This window comes from Pseudophryne corroboree, chromosome 6, assembly GCF_028390025.1.
Source record: "Pseudophryne corroboree isolate aPseCor3 chromosome 6, aPseCor3.hap2, whole genome shotgun sequence".
Classification (NCBI taxonomy): Eukaryota; Metazoa; Chordata; class Amphibia; order Anura; family Myobatrachidae; genus Pseudophryne; species Pseudophryne corroboree.
The window spans coordinates 557,220,717-557,233,513 of record NC_086449.1 but is presented as its reverse complement, the minus strand read 5'-3'; the positions used below and the strand labels follow the sequence as shown (position 1 = coordinate 557,233,513).

Below are 12,797 nucleotides of genomic sequence, written 5' to 3'. Positions count from 1 at the left end.
ATAAGTTTATATACAATACATTGATGTGCAGCACACTGGGCTGAGCAGTGCACACAGACTGAGTCACTGTGTGACTGTGTATCGTTTTTTTCAGGCAGAGAACGGATATATTAAATAAAACAAACAACTGCACTGTCTCTGGTGGTCACTGGTCACTGTGGTCGTCAGTCACTAAACTCTGTCTGCACTCTCTTCTAATCTACAGTATCACAGCAATCTCTCTCTCTCTCTCTCTTCTAAATCTAATCTAAATGGAGAGGACGCCAGCCACGTCCTCTCCCTATCAATCTCAATGCACGTGTGAAAATGGCGGCGACGCGCGGCTCCTTATATAGAATCCGAGTCTCGCGAGAATCCGACAGCGTCATGATGACGTTCGGGCGCGCTCGGGTTAACCGAGCAAGGCGGGAAGATCCGAGTCGCTCGGACCCGTGAAAAAAAAAGTGAAGTTCGTGCGGGTTCGGATTCAAAGAAACCGAACCCGCTCATCTCTAGTAAATACTCCCATTGCATGCATGATAATATACCATATTAATAACAGCAATGCACTGTAGAAAATACACCATAGACCTGTGCAGTGTAAAGTAAGCTATGTATAATGTATAATTAGTGCGCAGTCTGGAGCCTGATCCCTAGAAAAGGAGGAGGGCCCCCAGGCAGTGGGGCCATCTGGGGGTTTCCCCCTGTACCCCTGTGGGTCAGTCCAACCCTGGGAGCAATAAAAAAAAATAACGGCAACATGAGCAGGGAAACACCAATATTTTTAGTACTTTTGTAAATGTTTGTTTATATTGAAATGGTGATGGCAGACTGGAATTTTTTTTTTTTCAATGCTTGTAATGTTAAGCGCTCAGAGAGCAAAATTTTGCCTACCCCTGGCATTTGTCATTCTCTGGTTACACTGTTAGACTCAGCATAAAAATATGTCCCTATAAACAGAGTATGTTCTACCAGGAAGAAGAGAAAACATTAATTGGAAAAGGTGAATGTGATGTTTTGTTGTAATATTTGTTTGCAATCCTGATCCATGTCTTTATTTTTTTGGCTCATCAGATAGCAATCATGCAACAAGAGTTGACAGAGCTAAAGCCTATGCTGATTGAACGAAGCAGCGAAACGGTAGAGTTGGTAAACATTATTGCAGATGAGACATTGGAGGTGGAAGCAGTTAAAAGTTTAGTTGAAGCAGATGAGGCAACAGCTAACAAGGCTGCTCTGGAAGCCAAAGCCATTAAGGTATGTTGACATAACATATGCAAGCTTCACAGGGGACAGAATTGTAAATTAGATTTAACATTGATCAGGCAAAACACAATCAAGAAAATTGGACACACATGTCTTTGTAAAAACTGTGGCAGTGGACTGTGTGTTAAAATTAGAAGAGAATATCAGACAGACAGAGGATTGCCTGCTGCTGACATGATGGAGGCTATTGATCAAAAGCAAAGCGAACTGCTGCAAGTTAGCTCATTATGGTCCCAGACGGGTTATAGGATTTATCATTTTGTTTACTAAGAATATTAAGTTTCACTTCGAGAACGGAATGCAAATTTACGTTTCAATGATATACAGTACTGAGGACTTGTACAAGCACAGACACAGACTACACTAGAGACAAATTAGCTTAGACATGAAATGGTCCCTTGTAGGAGACTGGGTGGAGCAGAAGACACAGCTACTATGGTATACAGGCTTGTAAATTTCAGAGGAAAAAAAGATTAAACATTCCATATGGTATTTCAATATTATCTATTATGCCTAATTCTTAATCGATATATAATACTTTCCGTAGCATCATCTTTTTATACAAGAGACCCCTTTTTCATCAACCTTTGTCGAAAGTAATAGATCACATTATGAGATCAGAGCGCCAGCATTAGGTTGACACACAACCCAAACAGAGGTTTAACTTAATGGTTCTCAAACAGTTTTCTGCTGTGACACACTACTAGAAAGACTTCCACTTATGTGCACAAAATTGTAAGAAACAAATATAAAGGTAAAATAAAAATGGTATTATTAAAATGTGCTTACCTTATATGCCCTTCATTCATGCCCAGCATGCCCTCGGTTTTTGACACATGCTTTTTGTATGCCCATCTGACCCTTCAACATGCTCCCACACCTTTTCATTAAAATATATTCTGTTTTATCTGTATATAAACATGTTTGGCTTAGACAAATGAGTAGGCATCAGGGTCAAACGCAGGCTTTCTAGAGGAAGATTTCCAAATGCAATCCAAAATCTCCTGCTCTGCGGAACACTGGAGCATGTGTGGAAGTCTGGTAGAGTGGTAGAAGAACCTATACAGACCCTGAAAATATACAGTATATACATATTACAGTACTAATAATTAACACTATAGATGGTCTAACATATAGGCTGTATAAAACATATTTAACTAATATAAAAAACATAAAGTGGTCAGGAAAAAGTTAAACATTGAATTATAAATATATACACAAACATAATAGAACCAGTTGTATACAGAATTGCACTTTCTAAGCGCATATTTTCCCACCTCATGTAAGGCACCTGTGTTTTCTCCTTGGCAGCTACTCTCTGGCTCGGTGCACTGATTGAGTGCTCAGATCCACTTACACAGTGAACTTGGTAAAGGAAGCTGCTACACTGGGTATGTGTAGCAGCTCTAATCAGTACCTTAAACTGCATGTTATGGTGGCAGCTCTAGCAATCATATTATATACTATGGCTAATATGATCATAATTTGAGCCATTGGCCAAGCAGAGGTGAGGTTTCCAGGCAACTGGAACCCCCCATGCATTTGCCTATGAGCATATCAAAGTATATATATAAAAAAAAAACTCAGCAGTATAGCAAACCCACACATAAACCAGTATACCTATTAAAGTACCAAACGTAAACACTGGCTGGTTTCATAGCATTTAACTAGACTGAGCTTAATGTTAGCCTACTTTTTAAATCTATTCTTACATTCATCCAAAACTATATTTCTTGCATACCCCTGTGTAAACAAAATCATGTCCATATGTGCAGATAGCGCTTGAGCATGTTGGTTCATGTAAAATGATTACATCATTCTTTGTTGTTTCCTAATTTAATATAAATAACAATGGGATTATCCCACTTTTGTCCTTATGGAGACCACACAGTATGAACAGTCATCTCACAGGCACTGCATCACAGAGTGTTCAGCAATGAAGAAGGAAAATCTAACGACATTTATATACCTAGATGAGACAAGTCAATGTTTTACATCGTCTTGTACTCCGGGATCAGATGAAAGTATAAAATCATTTGAAAGGCCACTAGAGCTTACTTATTTTAATTTTATTATCTTATAAAAAAGCTTTTTGTTGACCTGCTTGTGCAGTACAGTCTTTCAAATTCGATAAAACTTTGACATGCAGCTACGGCATTTTGTTATTGTGAGTTATGTTATAAATGTGTTACCTACCTTAAGGATCATACAGCAGATACAGAAGTTTTATTCTGTAGTCATCAAGGTTCAGTGGCTATAGCTCGCTAGCAGTTTTTAGCAGCCGTGCAAACGCTAAGCCGCCGCCCTATGGGAGTGTATTTTAGCTTAGCAGAAGTGCGAATGAAAAGATCGCAGAGCGGCTACAAAAAAAAAATTGTGCAGCTTCAGAGTAGCTTCTGACCTACTCAGTGCTTGCGATCACTTCAGACTGTTCAAATACTGGTTTGTCGTCACAAACACGCCCTGCATTCTCCCAGCCACGCCTGCGTTTTTCCTGGCACGCCTGCGTTTTTTCGAACACTCCCTGAAAACGGTCAGTTGACACCCAGAAATGCCCACTTCATGTCAATCACTTTGCGGCCAGCAGTGCGACTGAAAAGCTTCGCTACACCTTGTGTGAAACTACATCGGCCATTGTGAAAGTACATCCCGCATGCGCATTGTGCCACATGCGCATTGCGCCGCATACTCATGCGCATAAGTGCCATTTTTTTGCCTTACCGCTGCACAGCGAACAATTGCAGCTAGTGAACAACTCGGAATGACCACCACAATACAAACAATTGAGGGTAGGAGCTGTGTTATAATTGATAAGCAATATGCTTAGGAAAAGGGATTTAAGGTGTACTTTCTTTATGGATTTGAGATATATATACTGGGCGTGGTTACACACCGTGGACGTTGTGACGTCAGCTGCTGGAACCGGAGCCAGTGCAGTGCTATCAGCGAGACGGAGCAGAGCAGAGCCGTGACGGTTTTTAAATACATGCTGTGTTTGTCTTCTAAAACTGAGATCAACTATACCTTTCTGCTCCATTGGCTTGGAGCTGGATGTAGCGGCACATGGAGGAGTTTTAAAAGCAGGAGAGGAACTAACTCTGGAAACATTTGGACTGTTTGCGCAGAGACTGAGTATCTTAACAATATATATATATATATATATATAATGTATCAACAAAATCTTTTCTTCTTTTATTGCGGCTTTAAAAAAAAAATGTCTGTGTATGCCTGCAGATGCCACCTGCCTGCCTTGTGATGGGTTGGGTTTGCCAAAATGCTGGACAGGTAGACTAACTGGGCTAATTCTTTACATTTGCAAAGGAAAAGAAGGGCATTGTGCATTACTACGTGTTGTGCCTTCTATGGGACTGAGGCAGGGGCTTATTAACATGTATCCTTCTGTTAGCTGCGCCATCTTTCCAGTGATATTATGAGATGATGGCACATTTTCAGTAAAATTTGTCCATAAGTATCTCCATATGTAGAGTGGGGCATATCTTACGCTTCTCAATCCTTACATACATTTGGCTCCCTCCCAAATTAGTATTTTTTATTATTAGCCTTTATTTATATGGTGCCACAAGGGATTTGCAGCACCCACTTATACCTCTTTTACACTCGCACTCCCGGGTCACTCCCGGGATGCTTCCCGGGATGCGTCCCAGGATGCTTTCCCGGGACTGACCCCTTTCACACTGCACTAAGACCTGGGATCGACCCGGAACAGCCCCATTTACACTGATCCCGGGATATCCCTGCAAATGCATATGCATGTCATTAGAAATGGCCTTTTCTGGCTCACATAGATGAGGTCACACTAGTCAACAAAGGGAGGGGTGGTGCCTGCTCACACCATTGCTGCAGTCATGGCCGACGGAGTACCAGTGTGTATGCCTGAGCTCATGATTCTTTCTGCTTTGCAGATGTTTCATACAGCCACTGACAGCATGATGCAGCTTGTCACACTGTGCAGTATACTGCACATATATTTTATGAGGAGGAGGAGGGTGCAATTTATGCTGGATAGGGCTGCTAGTCACCGCCAATATTTGCGCAGGAGGAGAGCCCTCATATCATCCAGGATGAGTACCATCCTGAGCGTGAGTATGGGCCCTAACCGCTCATTTTGGTCCAGAGATCGCCGGCACGGAGAAGCCTTTATGAGGACCGTGGAAGCTTACCAGGATGAGGAGTGGATGGCTAACTTCCGTGTGTCTCGTGCAACCTTTAACTACATCCTGGAATTACTTACCCCAGCACTTGACATGCAGACCACCAGGTTTGGAGACCCATCGAGGCACGCAGGAGATTAGCTATTGCATTGTGGTGGTATGCTACCCCAGGAGAGTACCGCTCAGTCTCATGCTTGTTCGGTGTTGCGATCTCCACCTGCTGTGTCATAGTCCACCAGGTGACTAAAGCAATTGTATCTACCTTATACAAGCGCTTCATATCTCTACCACAAGGACAGCGCTTACAGGATACCATCAAAGGATTTGTGAAGCGAGGCTATCCGCAGTGTGGAGGAGCGATTGATGGGACACACATCCCCATTATTGCCCCACGTGACAACCATGCTGACTATTTTAATAGGAAGGGCTGGCACTCCATCATATTACAGGCTGTTGTGGACCACAAATATTGGTAAGTGTTTATTTTTGGGGTGGTGGGATGAGTTGCATGTGTGAGTTTTACATTCTAACTTTTTTAAATTTTACTGTTCTTTAGTTTCCTAGATGTGTTTATTGGCTGGCCAGGCCGATCTCATGACTCCCGAGTTCTTGCCAATTCTGACCTGTACAACATCGTAGAGGAGAACCAGGGAGGCTGGCTGTACCCCAAAGAGTGTGCAAAGATTGTGAATGGGGTGGAGATCCCTGTCCACATCATCGGGGATGCTGCATACCCTTTACGCCCCTGGATTATGAAAGGCTACACCCAACAGGTCCAGTTAACCCCAGAGCAACAAACCTATACTCACACCCTGAGTTCAGCAAGGATGGTGGTTGAGAACGCCTTTGGCAGGTTAAAAGGAAGATGGCGTTGTTTGATGAAGCGCAATGATGTGGACCTAAAGAATATGCCTAATGTAGTAGCTGCGTGCTGAATACTGCACAACATCTGTGAACTGAAAAATGAGCTATTCCTTCCTGAGTGGACTGTGCAGGACCCTGAGGTTATAAACCCACATGTGGAAGGTGCTTTGTTTGGGACTGCCTCAAACGCCGCTGCAGAACAAATACGCCACACTATTACGTCCAACCTTGCAGCACTGGTACAATAGTGTTTAAGAATCAGCACAACATGTTTGGTGAATTACGTTTTTTTTATTTTGTATTCCACCTTTGATCTTTGGTTTCAATATTTATGATTTTCCAAAAAACCACATTGCCACAAACTTTGTATATATGCAGAAACAATGTAGAAAACACTGAAAACATGGTCTACTGTTACGCACAAATGGGAATGTTATGCATAGATTTGCAAACAAGTTTTGATTGGCATAAAAAAAAAAAAAAACACTGGTAGGCTTGTAGATACAACACCATAAACCACAGTGTCCCTGCAGTATATTATTACTGTGTAAAAAATAAATAAAAAGTGCTTTAATGTAGACACTATACAAAACAGAACATAGAAAAAAATTAAAGAAGGCACAAACAGTTGTGCATAAACAATGACCACACTGTGGTTATTTAACAACAAATAACAACAATAAGAAATTCACTGTGTTTCACGGCAAATTGCGCAATACAGTAAACTCTGAGCTTTGCGCACTAGATGGTGCAGTATTTGGGGCATAGTATGGGCCAGGATTAAATGATGAAAAACCCTGCTCAGGGTATTGTGAGTTGTGGTGTTGGATTGGTGCTCTTGAGGTATTGGTCATACGCTCATAGAACGCCATGTTCATTTGGTGCAATTCCCTGTGGCGTTCATACTGCTCTCTACTCATGCGTTCCTGCATTGTCATGACTTGGGAAAGAAATGCATCATGCATTTGGTGTTCTGCCTCTAGAAACCTGTCGAGCCTTGCATCCTCCTGTGCGGACATTGTAGCGTCCATCTCTCGGAGTTGGTCGACAAGGACATTTGACATGGCTTTAGCCACTTGCTCCGCTCTGTTCAGTTTCTTCCTTCTAAGCGGTACGGTGTAAACTGTGAAGAGAAGAAATACAAAATGAGTGTATATAAAAATAGCAGCGTTAGCAAACATGTGTTTGTGGCATTAATCCACCTACACACTAGCTACTCTGCAACATTGAACTATTTATTAAAATGCAAAGCCCCCCTGGGTAGGGGCAGAAATTGCAAACCGTGCCACCGTGCCAGCAGCGTGCTGAGCGCAGTGATCCTGCAAGGAGCTCATTTGCGCTCGCCACGCTGCTGCCACACTGGCCACTCATACTACACACATAACCGGATAATTAACAATTGTGGATTTGTGCTATGAGTGTTATTTTCTAAACATGTACTTACTGTTTTTCTGTAAAGTTGGGGTGACGGTACTTTGTACAGTCCCACTGTCACTGGTCTGAGCTTCCACGACGTCTTCAATGGTTGCAGTTATGCTGTCGTCGTTTCTGGATGTGTTTATGGACGGCTGGGAGGATGTGTCGCTGTCCTCAGGTGTGTCGTCAATTAACAACGGGGATGACGGACAGACGTCACTGCTTGTCTGTGTCTCTTCTGGAGTGCCTTCTGTAGCAGTGTACTGTGAACTGGAAGACAGACTCACCGGACTGCATATAGCTGTGTTTCCAAAGATATTGGCACAGATGTCATAGTACTGCCAGTCGATACGGCCAACACCGCTCTTTTTCCTGTTGTTGTCATGCACCTTCAGAAACTGCTTTTTAAGAGTTTTCATTTTGTTTAACACTTGCTGCTATGTGCGGATGATTCCCCTGGCTTCCAGCATCTTGGAGATGTTTTTATAAATGACTGCATCTTTAACTGTGCCTGTGATCTGCCTCATTATTTCCTCCTCTCCCCTAATGCTCAGCAACTCTCTAACCTCCTGGTCTGTCCAGGTCGCCATGCTGCCTTCCTCACACGCATCAAGGACGCTCCCTAGGGCTCTGAAAGATGACATCATCTTTTCTGAGCCCATGAAAGCTCCAATCGGAGGCCTTTTAACAGTCCTGGGTAGTGAATCCCGGGACGGGCCCTTTCACACTACCCAGCTTCCCGGGACGGTCCCGGGACCAACCCTGGTCGAGACCAGGGTTGAAATCCCGGGATGCTCGACCCGGGAAATTGTCCCAGTACCCTTTCACACTGACAAAAATCCCGGGATGATGCGCGTTCACGTGCAATATCCCGGGATTTTCATGCGAGTGTAAAAGGGGTATAACAGAGTACATAAACAATTAAGCAAAACAAGAAAACAGTGACTTACAGGTCTTGTTTTGCTTACTTGTTTATGTACTCTGTAGTATTATAAACATAGCTGCATCAGCAGACAACACTGAATTAAATATCAGGGCGGCAGAAAACTGAGGGATTTGGTGCCATTGAAGGGAGTATGGAGTAGAAAATAGTTTAAGTAAGAGAAGGAAATGCACATGAGGGAAGAGGGTCCTGCTCGTGACAGCTTACATGCTGTACTAAAGTGGAGGGACAGACAGTCAGTACTACTATTGGTGCTGGTAGCCTAAGCTGTAATTGGCAAATGGGGGAGGTGGGGGACTTTTATGTCCTCCTAAAAATGCAAATACCAGCATTGGGGTATGACAGCTAGGGCTGGTGCAACTATAACAGATAAACCAGCAATGTGGGGTCGGTCTTCCATAATGAAACTCAGCCCTAGGAACAGGGCTGATTTGCCTAGGATTAATTTCCATAAGGAAATAGCCCTGTGCTGAAAACACTATGAACCATAAGTCCCAGCATGTGTTGATATCCAAGGACCACTGGCACCTGTAATACAACATGTTATATTTCAGCAGTCATGGAAAACAAAGAGTCCCCTTCCTTCCACAGAGGGACATATGGAGACCCTTGTTGACCCATGGCCATCTTGGTCATTGGCAGATTTTGTGTAAGCAATATTGTTTTATAATCCAGTCAGGTTTTCCATGTGTGGAAATAGTAAAGGGACCCATACACTACTCCGTCTGACATGTCACAGGCGATCACCCCGGCAGCCTCCCAGGCAGCAGGATCGCCCAAGATACATCGTATGCTGACCTTTTGCATACAATATATCTTGGGCGATCCCAGCCATGCCTGTGGGGTCCGACATATCATGAGTGCAGCACATTCAATCTGGAGTATCCGATCCGATGCTCACGGGAACGCGCATCGGACCGGATCAGAAACACCTCCAAAATGCCCGATTTCACCCGATATATCAGGCCAAATGCCCGAAATCAGATTAAATCAGGCATTATCATTCTAGTGTATGGGGCCCTTAAATGTTTGCACTTTAAACGGAGGTTTGAGTTAAAAGCTGCTCCAGAAATAAGTAATTTGTCACATATAAATAAATAACAGAGCACTTGAAATGAATTATGTGTTTGCAATACCTAAAAAGTAATAAAGGTAAATTTTTGTTTACACCTCTTTTTATGAGTATGTAAATTGAGAGTCCACTGTTGAATTAGTTAAAAGTGGGGTTCCAATGTTTTTACCATTGATGGATGTGTGTGAGCATAATAGGTACTTTATAACTAACTTTTCCTCAACTTGTACCTGTAGTCCATGCGGTTATCCCCGCTAGCTTCTGTATATTGCTCCCGGCTCCCGATCCTACTTAAAGGGCATGCTGCCCGAAATGCGTTGGTTTAGCGCACTATCTTGAGAATATCCAAAACAAACGAAGTCTACAATCACTAGCCAGTGAAGACAGCCATATAGGAGTACCAGTGGAGAACCGCATCTAGCTGTGAGCCGCTCACTATAGCCAGCCGGGAACGTTTGACCCCTGCCAACTGGGAGCCGTTCGTTAAAGTCAGCCAGGAGTTGATCACGGCAGATAGCCGGTAATTGCCCGTCACCGAAAGCCGGGAACCATCCTGTCAAAGCAGGCTGGGGGCCGTTCGCCGCAGCCAGCTAGGAGCCATCTTGTTATAGCCGGCTGGGGGCCACACGCTGCAGCCAGCCGGGAGCCATCTTGTTACAGCCACCTGGGAGCCGCTCATCATAGCCAGCCAAGAGCCGCTCACCGCAGCCAGCCGGGAGCCGCTCATCACAGCCAGCCAGGAGCCACTCAACACAGTCAGCAGTGACCTGTCAAGGCCGAGAGCAATATACAGAAGCTAGCGGGGAGAACCGCACAGACTACAGGTACAAGTTGAGGGAATGTTAGTTATAAAGTACCTATTATGCTCACACACATCCATCAATGGTAAACACATTGGAACCCCACTTTAACTAATTCAACAGTGGACTCTCAATTTACGTACTCATAAAAAGAGCTGTAAACAAAAATTAACCTTTATTACTTATTAGGTATTGCATACACATAATTCATTTCAAGCGCTCTGTTATTTATTTATAAGGGTTTTCCATGTGTGATGTTACTCTTCATTCTGACCTTAACTTTAGCAACCACTTTGATTTTAAGTTTTACAGTAATTGCTGATTTGAGTTTACTAGTGTTTGTAAGTTGTGTATGTGGAAAACAAGTGACCTGTCACAGTTTGTTCCCAAAAAACAAACATTTTATTTGCAATCCTTTTCAGAATTCATAGTTATATCTAAATTACTAGCACGGGAGTTTCTGATTTTAAAATTATAAATGAGTGTTAAAAATGGGGTAAATCTACAGAGCTGTACATTTAAGATGTCATAATGTAAGTAAATATTAATCCATGGTTCTTGGTGTTACCCAAGGAGCACCCATAGCAGAGACGGTAAAAAGTGATAGGACCATTTTTGTAGTTTATTAAATTCTACACACTGGCGGTGCAATCCAAATTTTTATCCGATTGTCCATTTGGGCATTATCGTTCCTGCAACGCAAGCCACACATCGGTAATGATGTCATTATGTCAACAGCCTTTTCATCCCCTTAGGGGAAGTTTTGTTAAATTCTAATTATGTAGTTTTCCTATTTCCCACCTGCAGAATACCTACCGTATGTTAAATTTCATCTTCCAAAGATATCGGGAAGTAAGAGATTGAGTGATGAGTGAGTGAGGGCTTTTGCATTTTTGTAGTTTATTAAATTCTACACACTGGAGGTGCAATCCACATTTTGATTCGATTGTCCGTTTGGGCGTTATCGTTCACAAAACGCAAGCCACGCAACGGTAATGATGTCATTATATCAACACCCTTTTCATCCCCTTAGGGAAAGTTTTCTAAAATTCTAATTACGTAGTTTTCCTATTTCCCACCTGCAGAATACCTATGTTAAATTTCATCTTCCAAAGATATCGGGAAGTAAGAGAATGAGTGATGAGTGAGTGAGTGAGTGAGTGAGTGAGTGAGTGAGGGCTTTTGCATTTTTGTAGTTTATTAAATTCTACACAATGGAGGTGCAATCCAAATTTTGATTTGATTGTCCGTTTGGGTGTTATTGTTCACACAAAGCAAGCCACGCAACCAGTGGCGGATTCAGGGGGGGAGGGGGGGCACCAAGGCACCTGCCCCCCCTGTCATTAAGAATATATATTTTTGCTATTTTATCGTGCGCTGCACATTACACTCTAGGCACCAGCCTATCTGCTAACCCCTGGACATAGACGAATGATCAGCCCAGCTCCGCCCTCCAGCGTCTGATTCATGGGCCGGGATTGATCCTGATTGGCTTTCATTGCTAGACTACTCTTCTCCTTACCGAAACCCTTTTCTCCTGCCGATATGGGAAGCACCGCGCTGTACCGCACCAAGGAAAAGTTCCCCAGCGCAGGGATCTGGAGCTGCCAGTCCCTGTATCCTGCTGCAGACACATGGTGACAGGCAGAGCAGCAGTACAAAGGACCCTCTCTGTCTCCATCCTTGCTGCAGCTGTAGGGCTAGTTCTGCAGCATATACCACAAATTCTCCCCCTTAGCAGAGTGCGGGCCCTCGTCTCTGGGTACCATCTCCAGTACACAGGCATTATACAAGGTCAGTGAAATGCCGTATGTGCGTGTGTCCTGCAATACAGACACCTCCTCACCACCCTTGCCCGCAAACAGAACCCCCCCCTCAATCCACCCTCTTCCATCTTTCATACACCACCCCACCAACCTATCTCTCCCCTGCGTTCACATACCCTGCCTCCAGGCACTAGCCATCCCTCCACTACCTGGCTCCAGACACCCCCTTCCCTGCCTCTAGAACAACCCCCCCTCCTGTCACCAGTACCACAAACAGTACCCCTCCTTGTTTCCAAACACCGCCTTTCCCTGCTGCCAGACACCTCCCATCTTGCTGCTAACCATACTACTGTCATTCCCTCTCCCCTTACTGCCAGTCCTCCCATCCTGCCAAACTTCTCCCCCTTTCCTGCCAGTCCCCACTATGCTGCCATACTTCTCCCTCTTACTGTACCATACCTCCCAACCCCCCTTACTGCCAGTACTCCCCATGCAGCCATACTTCTTTCCCTTACTGCC

General features: G+C 43.8%; 1 protein-coding gene across 1 annotated transcript in view; it reads left to right on the top strand.

The window, feature by feature from the left end:
- LOC134934622 (dynein axonemal heavy chain 3-like) overlaps window positions 1–12,797 on the top strand; it is a 1,803,147-nt gene that overhangs the window by 1,401,265 nt on the left and 389,085 nt on the right. The window contains exon 55 of the mRNA XM_063930015.1: window positions 1,054–1,236. Coding sequence (XP_063786085.1) covers window positions 1,054–1,236 — 183 coding nt within the window. The remainder of the gene's footprint in view (window positions 1–1,053; window positions 1,237–12,797) is intronic.